General features: G+C 35.7%; 1 protein-coding gene across 1 annotated transcript; it reads left to right on the top strand.

The window, feature by feature from the left end:
- Nucleotides 1-2,604: 2,604 nt before the first annotated feature.
- On the top strand, nt 2,605-13,009 carry LOC109337282 (THO complex subunit 3). Its single transcript, XM_019574221.1, has 11 exons — nt 2,605-2,836; nt 3,005-3,100; nt 9,866-9,995; nt 10,748-10,839; nt 11,031-11,099; nt 11,493-11,550; nt 11,664-11,763; nt 11,989-12,075; nt 12,188-12,266; nt 12,392-12,524; nt 12,620-13,009. Exons 1-11 carry the CDS (start codon nt 2,606-2,608, stop codon nt 12,652-12,654), a joined length of 1,110 nt encoding a protein of 369 aa, XP_019429766.1. The 5' UTR covers nt 2,605; the 3' UTR covers nt 12,655-13,009.
- Nucleotides 13,010-13,248: the final 239 nt, after the last annotated feature.

Below are 13,248 nucleotides of genomic sequence, written 5' to 3'. Positions count from 1 at the left end.
TTGATTAAGTTGATTGCGTTAATCGATTATTTCTTCTCTGTTAACCGATTAATATGGGGTTATTTCAGCATTAATTGTTGTTTGCGAAAAGTGGATACTATGACCGCTACACCTATTGAACCCCCCTTCTAGGCGTATTTTAGCCACTGATACCTAACAATATTTTTACTAATAAATATAAATATATTTTAAACATAAAGATGATGCAATCCTAACTAATATGGTAATCCATAATATGAGGTGTGGTATTGGACATGAGGGCTATACTTCACTCATGTAAGTGGAAAATTAGTTAAGATTTAACATCACATATCTTAAAAATGATAAAATTAACCCAATCAACATATTTTTTTCTACACAAAGAACTATGTAGTCTTGATTATAGGGATACGTAGGAGCAATTTCCCACATTGTCAGGCACAACAATAAATAAATAAAATTTTGTCATTTTTAATAATTAATTAAATAACCAAATAACTTTAAAGTATAAATTAAGTCATGCAATTTAGTGAGGGATGTCATTTAAAAGGATGGATATGGTGCTAATACATTCCCTACTACTTAACCGACTCACGAACCTGGATATCAGAAATCCAAATCAATAATAAAATTAACCCAATCAATAATTGTCTAGGCGCGACACTAGGAATCGACCCATAACAATAAACAACTTGGTCTAAGCTATAAATTCGGTAAAACCAAATCGAGCCAAACTATAAAAATTGGTTTAGTTCGAATTAATGATTTATTTGGGATTGTTTGTATGAATTTAATTCAATTCAATTTAAGATTTTAAAATTTTAAAATAGAAATATCATATTGGGTATGATGGCATTAGGGGTGGCAATATGGGCTTGGCCCGACGGGCCAGCCCGTTCGGATAGCTATTTTTAGCGGGCCGCTGGGCTGAGGATTTTAGCCCAAAAACCCATATTCAACCCATTTTAGTAGCCCGTTTTTAAACGGGCCAAGGAGGGCCGGGCCGGGCTGGCCCGGCAGGCCATTGTTAAAAAATAAAAAACTAAAGTGTGTAACACTGTGCGTGGGGCGTGGCAACTGGCAGGCTCTCTTAGCATAAACCACAAACCACTTCACACTTCACACTTGCATTGTGCAAAAAGCCATAAACCAGTAAACTACAAATCCATTTTCCACTTTCTAGCTCTCTTAGCATACTGATCTCAGGTTCTCTTAGCATACTGATCTCAGGTTCTCTTAGCATCCATTTTTCAGCTCACTACTCACTGTTCAGGTTCTATTTTATGTTAAAATTGTTTTGTTTGATCTCCATTTCTTATTCCATTAACATCCATTTTTCAAAGACGTTGATGGTGATAATAATAGAAAAGTGGAGCATCTTCTTCCAACAGAGCATCTAATATTTAAAAATTGAAATTTATGACTTAGAAGTTTTATTGTGAACTAATAGTCTAAAAGTTTAAGACTATGCTGGTTTCTTCTTTAGAATTTACAAGTTTTAAGCTTAGATGTTATGTTGTTATTGTAATATTGTAGACTTATGTTTGGGATTTTTTGTTTTAAAAGACATTTATCAAGTTTGTTGATTATTTTTTGTCTAAAAGCTTTAATTACACATTTTGGAGGGGGAAAATGGGTCAGCCCGTCAGCCTGCCAGCCCTGCAAAATATGGGTCGGGCTGGCATTTTGAGCCCTTTTAACAATACGGGACGGGCCGGACCAATCCTTATTTTGACGGGCCAAAGGCAAGCTGGGCCGGCCCACATTGCCACCCCTAGATGGCATTAACTTGACTATTCTTTTCTCATAGTCAGAAGTTTAATTTCAATATTCAATCATATAAGATCAAAATTAAGTTTTTTTTTTTAAAATTAAATTATATATAAACTTTTTTTTGTCAAAAGTCGAAAGCTAAATTTGAATTTTAGATTTATTTGGTCTGAATAGAATATGCAACGACTTCACATAAAATCTAAGTTGGGCTCAAAGGTACAAACAAAATAAACTTTAGGCCTTCAATATCATTTTTGTTTTTGTTTTTAAATATCGGAGAAATTCTTTTAAAAAATAATACAAGAAATTAAACAAGTAAACCACATGTACCAAAATAAAACAAGTAAACCATATAACTGAATTGTATATGACCAATCTAGTTTAATTTAGTTTTTATACTACCAGATAACATAAATCAACTTAAACTACTTTATTTGATTCAATTGCTTACCTCCCTTGACCAAACCAACTTATTGCACCAATATTCTTCCATCCTTCTTATTCTTTCATAATTTTTTGCAACTTAATATTTGAATTTAAAATTTACTTACTCACTAAAAATTTAAAATTTGTTTAGGATGAAGTTTGAACAATACTTAACTAATTAAAATTTATAAATTGCACCAATTTGTAACTTAAATAGATTATAAATCAATTATAAGAGGCACATGACTATATCAAAAATTAGTAGGTTATAAACCAATTATAAGAGACTCGTGAATATATCTAAAAGTATAATTTCATTCGGGTTGAGAAATTATAATTATATATTTAATAATTTAATAATAAAGGTGAATTTTTTTTTGTAATTATAATTATAATTTTTAACAATCCCCTAAAACATCATTAATTAATGACAAGAAATAAGGTTTTGGCACCGTTTCCTCATATCTCCAACCCATGCGTTTTTTTCACTCTCATTAGTCACTGTTTCACATCCTCACTCGTTTGGAAAATCTTTGTACTCAAGCTTGAAAGAGAAACAGTGCCTCATAGTTCTGATTCGTTTCTTGTTTCCACCATGGATGAAAAATTCCCTTTTAAAAATCTCCATAGCAGAGAGTATTCCGGTCACAAGAAAAAGGTACCCTTTTCCCTTCACTCCTTGCCCCATTGTAAACATGTTCAAAGTTCGAAACTTTATTCTTTTTTATGCTTCTTGAGGTTTAATACTTCACTTCGTGTCAATAAAAAACCCTCTTCCATTGATTCTGTTCTCATTTGTGAAATGGGTTTTTATTTATTTTTGAAGGTTCACTCTGTGGCTTGGAATTGTATTGGCACAAAACTTGCTTCTGGATCTGTGGATCAAACTGCGAGAATCTGGTATATTGAACCACATGGACATGTAAGTTTACTCCTGATTGTGTTTTTTTGTTAAATTTTATATTGATGTTCTTTCTTATAATTACTTTCGAAACCCATGTTTGAATATTTAATGGTGAGTGATATAGAATGGAAATTGTTACCAAATACGTGGTATGGGTATTGGTAAGTGGTTCTTCATTTTTTATAGGATGAGCCGATACGTGAAAAGTACATAGGGTTAATGAGAGAATTCATGAACTAAAAAAGAGTGGCTCAATGCATGAGGCTCTTAACTATTGGGGTATGTGGATGGAATAAACAAAGATATCATCCCATTGTTTGTATATTTTATTAAGTGGAATCGAGTTAATATGGAGTTGGTCTTGCCTCATTCCATCTTATATCCCAAATTGGGAGGGAAGAAAAAAAGAGGCATTATGATGTTCCATCCTATTTTAAATAATCCAAACAATGGCACCTAGTATACCATTCTATCTGTCAAAACACAGTTAGAAGAACAATCAATAAGTTCATGTCCTTCTTTTTTCACTCTCTACTGTTATATCAATAAAGTCAATATCTATTATAATTGGCTTGGTTTGTTTTGTAATGGGATTATCTTACTGTTTCTTTCATTTCATGGATTAGAGGATAGAAGGCCATTTATATTAGGCTTAGGCTAGTCTTTTGATTACTTCTACCTGAATATGGATTCAATGTTGATAGAGTAAATGTGATACCTTAGCTGCACAGAGATGGTAGCTGAATATGGATTAATGTGTACAATGAAATTTGGTAGGTTTACTTGTAGTTAAAATGTGAAGCCCCCCTTAATTATTAGAGTTAAGTAGTTTAAGATTAGTCAATTTCAAATTGCAGCAGTAACTTTTCATTTGGTGGATGAGATAACATGGCTGCCAAAGGATTTGGGTTTGGGTAAATACATGTTTTCACATATAATATTAATTTTTTAATGTGACTGACCCAAAGGTTGATATAAATGGATGAAAAGTATCTAAGAATCATCACCCTTTGTTACATTCCTTGATCCACAATGATATATATTGGAGTGATGTTACTATTAGGACTAGATATTGTTGGACTAAATCAACAAATGTATTGTGAGTTGTGCATGATCAGAAAGTAAATTGTACTGTAGAGTGAACTGTGGTTTACTGTGATTTTTTTGTGTGGCCATCTTTCATGAAATGAGTCATTAGGCCATTATATAAGGGGAGAAATATTGGTAATCTAAGTGTGCAGGTGTAAATGTAACTAAGAAATGAAAAGAAGAAGAAGAGAGAAAGAAAGAGAGAAAAAAAGGTAACTACACTGAATGTGGCAGTTACTGAATTTGTATTATGAAAGCTTGAATTATTACAAGAGAGGGAATCTCTATTTAAAGAGATGGAAGATACACATGTGGCACAGTTTGTTACAACCACTAAAGCAATCTAAAACAGAATTTTATAACTAATACATTACAGAAAACTTAGTGATCTCTAATACAACCCCTGAGAAATCAAAGGTGGATCTGTGTTGGAGACTTGAAGTTGTCTTCTTAGAGTGAGAAATCTAGTAGGAGAGAGAGGTTTAGTAAGAACATCTGCAGTCTGAAATTGGCTGGGATGTGCTTGACTTCAATAGTCTTGTTTTGGATCTTTTCTCTGACAAAGAACAAATGAAGTTCAATGTGCTTTGTTCTTTGATGGAGAATTGGATTATATGCCATGGCAATTGTGCTAAGATTGTCACATAGTAGAATGGGTGCAGTGTAGGGAAACTTCAACTCAGTGAGAAGGGACTGCACCCACATAAACTCCTGAGTAAGAAGAGCCAAGCTCCTGTATTCGGCCTAAGTGCTGAATCTAGAAATGGTTTGTTGCTTTTTGGACCACTAGGTGACTAGATTAGGTCCAACAAAAATACAAGCTCCTGATGTAGATTTTCTATCATCACAATCAGATGCCCAATCAGCATCACAAAAACCCTTAAGAACCAAGGGTGAGGTAGGATCAGCTGGCTGTAAGTGCAGGCTATGAGACTGAGTGCCATTTAGGTACCTAAGTATCCTTTTTACAGCAGTCCAATGTTCTTCTAGAGGAGCAGCCAAGAACTGACATACTTTGTTCACAGAGTAAGCTATATCAGGTCTTGTGATGGTAGCATACTGAAGTGCTCCAACAATGGACCTATAGAGAGAAGGGTTTTCAACATAGTTAGACCCATTCTTTGTTAACTTGCAGCTAGACACCAAAGGACAGTTAACAGCTTTTGCACCAGACATATTAGCCCTTTCAATGAGATCTCTTATGTATTTGGACTGTGATAGTAGAATAGACTTGGCTTTGAGATATTTGACTTCAATACCTAAGAAGTAGTCAAGAGTGCCAAGGTCTTTGAGAGCAAAGGTGCTACTGAGATTGGCAATGAGAGACCTGATATGAGTTTGAGAAGATTCTATAATGATAATATCATCCACATAGACTAAGGCAAATAGCTTGTAAGTAGTAGATGTGTGAATGAACAAGGAATTATCACATTTGCTAATATTAAACCCAAGTTTGAACAGAGTTGCCTTTAATTTCTCAAACTATTGCCTAGGGGCTTGTTTGAGGCCATATAAGGATCTGTTAAGTTTGAAAACCAAGGACTTATCCTTATCCTAAAACCCTATAGGTTGCTGCACATAGACCTCTTCAGTGAGATTGCCATTGAGAAAGGCATTATTAATATCCAGTCGTTGAAGAGACCAATTAAAGGTTAGAGCCAAAATAAGCAAAATCCTCACAGTGATAGGCTTCACTACAGGAGAAAAGGTTTCATTGTAGTCAACACCATGCTTCTGATGAAACCCTTTTGCAACTAGTCTAGCCTTGTACCTGTTAACAGAACCATCAGGATTCTCTTTGACCCTAAACACCCATTTGCAACCAATAGCCTGTTTGTTGGGTGGCAAAGATACTAGGGACCAGGTGTCTGACTTGATAAGAGCATCATATTCATCTTTCATAGCTAAGGCCCAAACAGGATCAACCAAGGCAACTTTGGCTGAAGTTGGTTCAATATGAGCTAGACAAGTTGTAGGGTAAATGGTTTTAAATATCCCTGATTTTGACCTGGTTTGCATTGGATGACATGACCTAGGAACAAACTCAGGTTCACTTGACTCACTGGATGGAACAATGACACTGGACTCACTAAAGATAGGAGAAACAACAGTTTCAGGTTCATTGGACTCAGTAGGTGTAGTAGTAACAATGGGATCTGTGTTATGTTGACAAAGTGGAGACCTTATTGGGACATTTGTAGGGGGCTAGAGGAGAAAGGGGAAACAGAAGCAGAGGTATGTGAGGGAACAGAGGATGGATTGTGAAATACTAGAATTTGTTCAGGTGAGGGAATATATGTAGAGGAAGGGGAGGATTGAAGAGAGGTAGCATATGGAAACTTATATTCATTGAATATAACATCTTTGGAAATAATTATCTTGCCTTCAATAGTAAGACACTTATACCCTTTGTGAGACAAAGAATAACCCTAGAAGGTACACTCAGAGGACCTGAAATCATGTTTATGTTTGTTGAATGGCCTAAGGTTAGGAAAGCAAGAACAACCAAATATCCTTAGGGAGATATAATCAGGAACAATGTTATAGAGAATGGTATGAGGGGATTTATGCCCTAGGGTGGGGGAAGGTAATCTGTTAATAAGATACACAACTGTTAGAAAGGCATGATCCCAAAACTTTAGAGGTAAACAAGCATGAGCTAATAAGGCTAAACTAGTCTCCACAATGTGCCTATGTTTTCTCTCAACTGTCCCATTTTGATGATGAGTATGTGGACAAGCTACTCTATGAGAAATACCCAACTTAGTAAGATAAGTGGTAAAAGGTCTGAACTCCCCACCCCAATCACTTTGAACGGATTTGACAGTTTTGTTAAATTGAGTTTTTATCATAGTGAGAAATGTGTCAAACTAGGTGATTGTATCAGACTTTAATTTCAACAAATATACCCAAGTGTGTCTAGTAGCAACATCAACAAGAGAGAAATAAGATCTAAAGCCAGTTATAGAATCAATAGGTGCAAGTCCCCACAAGTCAACATAAAGCAGATCAAAAGGATTAGGATATTTATTAGTTGAATCAACATCATGAAGTTTGTGAGACTTTCCTAGACAACAAGCAAAACAAAAATCTAAAACACTTTTGTGACTTTTAGAGATATTACAGTGACTGAGAACATTATAAACAACTTTTTCATTGGCATGCCATAGTCTGCAATGCCAAAGAAAATAAGAGGAACCACTACTAACAGTATTCTGCACGAACTTATTCTTAGAAAAGGGAAAAACTACAGTACTACTAGGCTGCTGCTGAGAAGAACCAGTAGAAGGTCTTGAAGATACTAGAGGTAGTAGATCATGAAAAGCATAGAGACCCTCTGGAGTAAGAGTACCTCTTAGCAAGACCTGATTAGTAGCCTGGGATTTGACAAAACAAGCATGAGGATGAAATTCAAAATAACAATTGTTATCTTGTGCAAACTGAGAAACACTAAGTAAATTTTTAGTGATGGAGGGAACAAGAAGGAGGTTCTTAAGAGACAGAGACACATGAGGATTAAAAGATGAATGAAATTTAGAATTACCACAAGTAGAGATAGGAATACTAGAACCATTACCCAAGTAAATCTGATCTGAAGTGAACTTTTCAGTAGGCTCTTGAACCAAACAAGGATTAGAGGTGAGATGGTTAGTGGCACCAGAATCAGGATACCACACTGGATTGATCTTGTTAGGTGCACTGCCAGAAGTTGATGCTGTCATAGCATAATGAGAGCCAAAGTGACCTTGACTAGGAGTATATCCATGAGAACCAGGAGCACCTTGAGCAGCATGATGAGAAGGTCCAAAGTAAGGATCAGGAGTGAAATGATCATAGTGACCAGCATATGATCCCCTTGGATGGGAGAAGTGTGGCTCAGGATAGTGATGGAAGCTCCTTGGAGCACGAGGAGTAAAACTTGAGTAGTGTTTTGGTGCAGGAGTACCATAGCCAGGAGCACCATAGTAATCCGATCCATAGGCAGATGGTGCATAATAGCAATAGGAAATCTCATGTCCATACTTATTGCAATAGTCACAGAATAAGGTGCTTCCACGTGGTCCAGAACTGCGACGAGATCCATAACTACCTCTTCTACCACGAATACCACGAAAATTGCTTCTATATCCAGTATTTCCATGAAAGTGAGTAGAAAGACCATCATTACATCCCCTGGGAACAGAAGGAGAAATTGGAGACATAGTAGGATAGTTATTCATTTGCGAATTGATGGAGACAAGACTAGGTGGAGAAGCAGCAGCAACGTTTACAGAGAGAGCATCAGAAACAGATCTACGATTTCTCTCTAGACGAGCTTCAAATGTCAGCAAATAAGATTGAAGAGCATTGATTGAAGGAGTATCTTCTTGACTCTCAACCGTAGTAATGAGAGTTTGATATTCCTCAGGCAATCCATCAAGAATGCAATCAATGTGTTCAGCTAGGGTTATTGGAGAACCTATGGAAAGTAAAGAGTCAACAATTACCTTAATCATCATGAAATACTCCGATATAGAGCTTGAACCTTTAACCATTGATTTCAACTGTGCCCTAAGCTGTCTACTTTTGGCTTTCGTTTGAGCATGACAATACTCACTAATTTCACGCCATAGCTGAAAGGAATGCCTACAACCAACAACCCTTGATTGTAGATCTATGGAAAGCGAGTTAAGGAGCCACGACAAAATCATTTGGTCTTACTCTTCCCAACTCAAGTAGACAGGGTTCACGCGACAGAGAAGACGATTGTCTTCTGTAGGAAATCGTTATGGAATGGAATCTCCAGAAACAAATCGAAAAGCACGATTAGAAGTTAGAACCACAACCATGAACTATTTCCATATCAAGAAGTTATGCTCCGTAAGTTTTGTTGTTGGAAGAGGAAGAGTGAGAGAAGGAGGAGAAGAATGCAGCGGAGAAGGCATGGAAGGAGGAGGAGAACCAAGATCTTCAGAGACATGAGCCATTGGAGGCATGATACCATGTAAATGTAACTAAGAAATGAAAAGAAGAAGAGAGAAAGAAAGAGAGAGAAAAGGTAACTGCTCTGAATGTGGCAGTTACTGAATTTGTATCATGAAAGCTTGAATTATTACAAGAGAGGGAATCTCTATTTAAAGATATGGAAGATACACACGTGGCATAGTTTGTTACAACCACTAAAACAATCTAAAACAGAATTTTATAACTAATACATTACAGAAAACTTAGTGATCTCTAATAGCAGGAGAGAGTTTATTATAATATTTTGTGCAGGATGGGAGGTGGAAGAATAATCTAAGTTGGTTACTACTTATATGATATGAACATGCAATTTCTGAAGTTGCTTGCTGGGGAAGATTGAATTTTTAATTTTTTATAGGCAAAAGTGACTGGGGAAGATATGTTTTTCGTTTAGTTTTTGTGAAGAATATATATACAAGATTTGATAATGTGCCAAGACTCATGTGGTCACTACCAATTTATTTAGGAGTTCTCATCATTTCTGTTGTTTACCTAAATTTAGGTAACTGATGTATGCTGTAAACTTTACATTGTTTCCATGTCACCATTTTTTCTTAGAGGTTCTCCTTTTCAGTTTTGGCTCCTACTTTATGGCAGCATAAATGACTTTATCCTTTTCATTATTTTATGGTTAGAAATTTGATTGTTCCTTGCTATTTGTGTTTTGCGGATGGGGCGTGTGTATTGCAGGGTAAGGTCAAAGATATTGAATTGAAGGGTCACACTGATAGTGTGGATCAGCTATGCTGGGACCCCAAACATGCTGATCTGATCGCAACTGCATCGGGTGACAAGACTGTCCGTTTGTGGGATGCTCGTAGTAAGTAATCATTCAGTTGTACAATTTAATTTAGTTTGTCGTATAAGAAGGGAGGGGAATTATTATGGCCTTTTTATATTTTGGGATTCTTCTAATGCATTATATGGTTGTACTCTATTAATCCTGTGAATTATCTCCACACAATTTATTGGATTAAGCAAATTAAGTTGCTCTATTTGAAAATATCTCTGTAGGACATGTAAATTGATAGGAAGTGAAAGAATGAGTAACATTGAACTATGAAAAGTGGAGCTCGTCTCCTTACAAAGAAGTAATCCTCTGGAAAATGCAGAAAAACAGCAATACTAGCAGAGTGAACTTTCCTTTTCTAGGCCAAGGCCTTCCTACTCAAATTCCAAATCTTTGATGATCCTTCACGTTCTAGACCCTCCCTTATATCATTCTCCGCATGATTACATGCATGACTCTCCCGTTCTCTTCCCACAATCCCCTCATGCCAGCTTTCCAGTTGGTTACTCGTTTCTCTCTTTCTCTTCCAACCATCTCCTCACTCCCTCACTTCCTCCTTTCCTCCTTTACTTATATTTCCCTTGTTATCCTTTTCATATTTTCTCGTACTCATACACACGGTCAATGGCCTGTCACAAATGCATTTTGATGAATGGTTAGAAAAGAATGCTCATTTTTTTCTAAATTAGCTTATTTAAACAGTCTAAAGCATGTTGATGGGGTATATTTTTAGGGTCAGGGTAAGAGTTTGAACCAAAGATTTGCATATTTGGTTGCTGCAGGTGGAAAATGCTCACAACAAGCAGAACTTAGTGGGGAGAATATCAACATCACCTACAAACCTGATGGAACTCATGTAGCTGTAGGTAATAGGGTATGTTACGCAATCCCTTTCATTTCCATAAAGATCTGAACTACATATGTTTGGATGTATATGTTGATATAAACTACATCTTGAGTATGTTGGAATGAGTTGTTTCTTGGTGCACTAGTAGTTACTAAATTGACTATGTCTTTGATTCTCACTGGTTTAAATAAAGCATGTGAACCTTGTTTGTTTCATAGGATGATGAATTAACAATACTGGATGTTCGGAAGTTTAAACCAATTCACAAGCGCAAGTTTAATTATGAGGTAACACCTTGTTTATGCTTCATTATTGAGGCTAAGAAAACTGTATCTGAACGGTCAAATTTATGAGAAACTTGTCTTTATATCACATTCTTATAATTTTTATATCACATTCTTATAATTTTGCATACAAATGTGAATTTGTGCAGGCCTTTTCAGTTCAGTTGGTAATAACTTATGTTAGTTTTATTTTATTCTCTTTTTAACTATTAGCTAGCCCGTCTATGATTACACGATTTTAGTACACTTAAAGTGTGCAGCCCGGCAGCGTAATTGTTTGGTTGACCTGTCTACACTCTTTGCACATTTTCACACAACGGCAGATTTATTTTACTCTACTTAAAAAAACTAATCCCTTATACTCATCAATTATTGTGTAATCTTGTTCGTTTATAGGTGAATGAGATTGCTTGGAACATGACCGGCGAGATGTTCTTTCTAACTACAGGAAATGGTGAGGTCATTTTTTGAATTTGTACTTTTTTTTAACTTAGATATGAATTTCAATTCTATATTTCATTTAATGAGTGTTGTATGAAGTATCATATTTTTATATGCTCACCTCAGGGACGGTTGAAGTGCTGTCTTACCCATCCCTTCGACCTCTTGATACCCTCACTGCTCATACAGCTGGTTGTTATTGCATTGCAATTGACCCGGTAGGAAGGTATGCTTCTAGTGTTTGTTATTTCCGGTCTTGCCAATTGCATTTTAATTAGCAAGGTAGGACAAATGCAAAACTTGTATCCGGTTCTTAAAAGTAATCTTTTATTGCATTTTAATTTTATGCCATACTTTCCTTCACTAGAATATTTGCAGTTTTCATAGAAAGTAAATCTATGGACATAACTTATAGAGCTACTTAAACATTAACGTGATTTTATTGAAACAGATATTTTGCTGTTGGAAGTGCTGATTCCCTTGTCAGCCTGTGGGATATCTCAGAGATGCTCTGTGTGCGTACCTTTACAAAGCTAGAGTGAGATTTCCCGGTCTTCCATATTTGTGTATTAAGCTTTGGTTTTCAGCTATATTGATTATATTTAGCTTGTTGTGACAAACGCGGAATGCCCTTTCTGTATGTTTCTCAGATGGCCTGTCCGGACGATTAGCTTTAATCATACTGGGGATTTTATTGCTTCTGCAAGCGAAGACTTGTTCATCGATATTGTATGACATTTCAATATTCTTTTTAAGAATCATTGAATCACAAAACCTGTTTTTTTAATCTATGAAATCTTATTTTTTGATAATTAGAGTATATTAATAGTTCAACCTGTTACCTTATGAAACAGTCAAATGTTCACACCGGACGAACAGTGCATCAGATTCCTTGTAGGGCTGCTATGAACAGTGTTGAATGGAATCCTAAATACAATTTACTTGCATATGCCGGTGATGACAAAAACAAGTATCAGGCTGATGAAGGTATATACTTTTTTTTATGAACCTGTGAAGTATCATTAGGAATTCAAGAATCACAAGAGCCCCTGCAGTTTAACTTATCTGCATTTCGGTTGCAGGTGTTTTCCGAATTTTTGGCTTTGAAAATGCCTAGTATTTGACTTTGAGATATGAGAAAGCATTGTAAACAAGGGAGAAAAGAACTCAAGAAAAAGGAGACTTGCTTCTTATTTTGTCTGAATGGTAATGATGGAAATATAGATATTGAGAGCCCAATGGAGGTTTATTTGTAATCACAAGTGGCAAATGGGTAGTGTGCCATTTTCAGCTAAATTTATTGAGCTCTTGGAATCTTATGAATGAGGTTATTTGTATTAAACTAGTTTATGAAATCAATTGTGCTTAATGCTATGATAGCAAAGTTTGTTTTCGAAGAAGTATTCTACAATTGTGCTGCTTAATGCTTGGGGTCATGGAAAAACGAGAATTCTACATGCTGCTTGTGGATATTCAGAAGTATTTCTTATCACTAATCTAAACACATACGTGGTTGTTTCATTTATGATATGTACCTCATATTGAATTAACTGTATCATATATCATCTTATAATAATATAAAAATAATATAAAAAGTGACGAATCATATGAAGGTTAAACTGTACTTCATTTGATAATCAATGGGGAGAACTGAGTGATAAACCAATATTGTGGGAACGGCCCATCTAAGTAGGCCTGATGCTTTGGTAAA

The sequence above is a fragment of the Lupinus angustifolius genome, unplaced genomic scaffold (genome assembly GCF_001865875.1).
Source record: "Lupinus angustifolius cultivar Tanjil unplaced genomic scaffold, LupAngTanjil_v1.0 Scaffold_3_350, whole genome shotgun sequence".
Lineage (NCBI taxonomy): Eukaryota > Viridiplantae > Streptophyta > Magnoliopsida > Fabales > Fabaceae > Lupinus > Lupinus angustifolius.
Note: the sequence above shows the minus strand (reverse complement) of the source record. Positions and strands in the feature narration are given on the sequence as shown.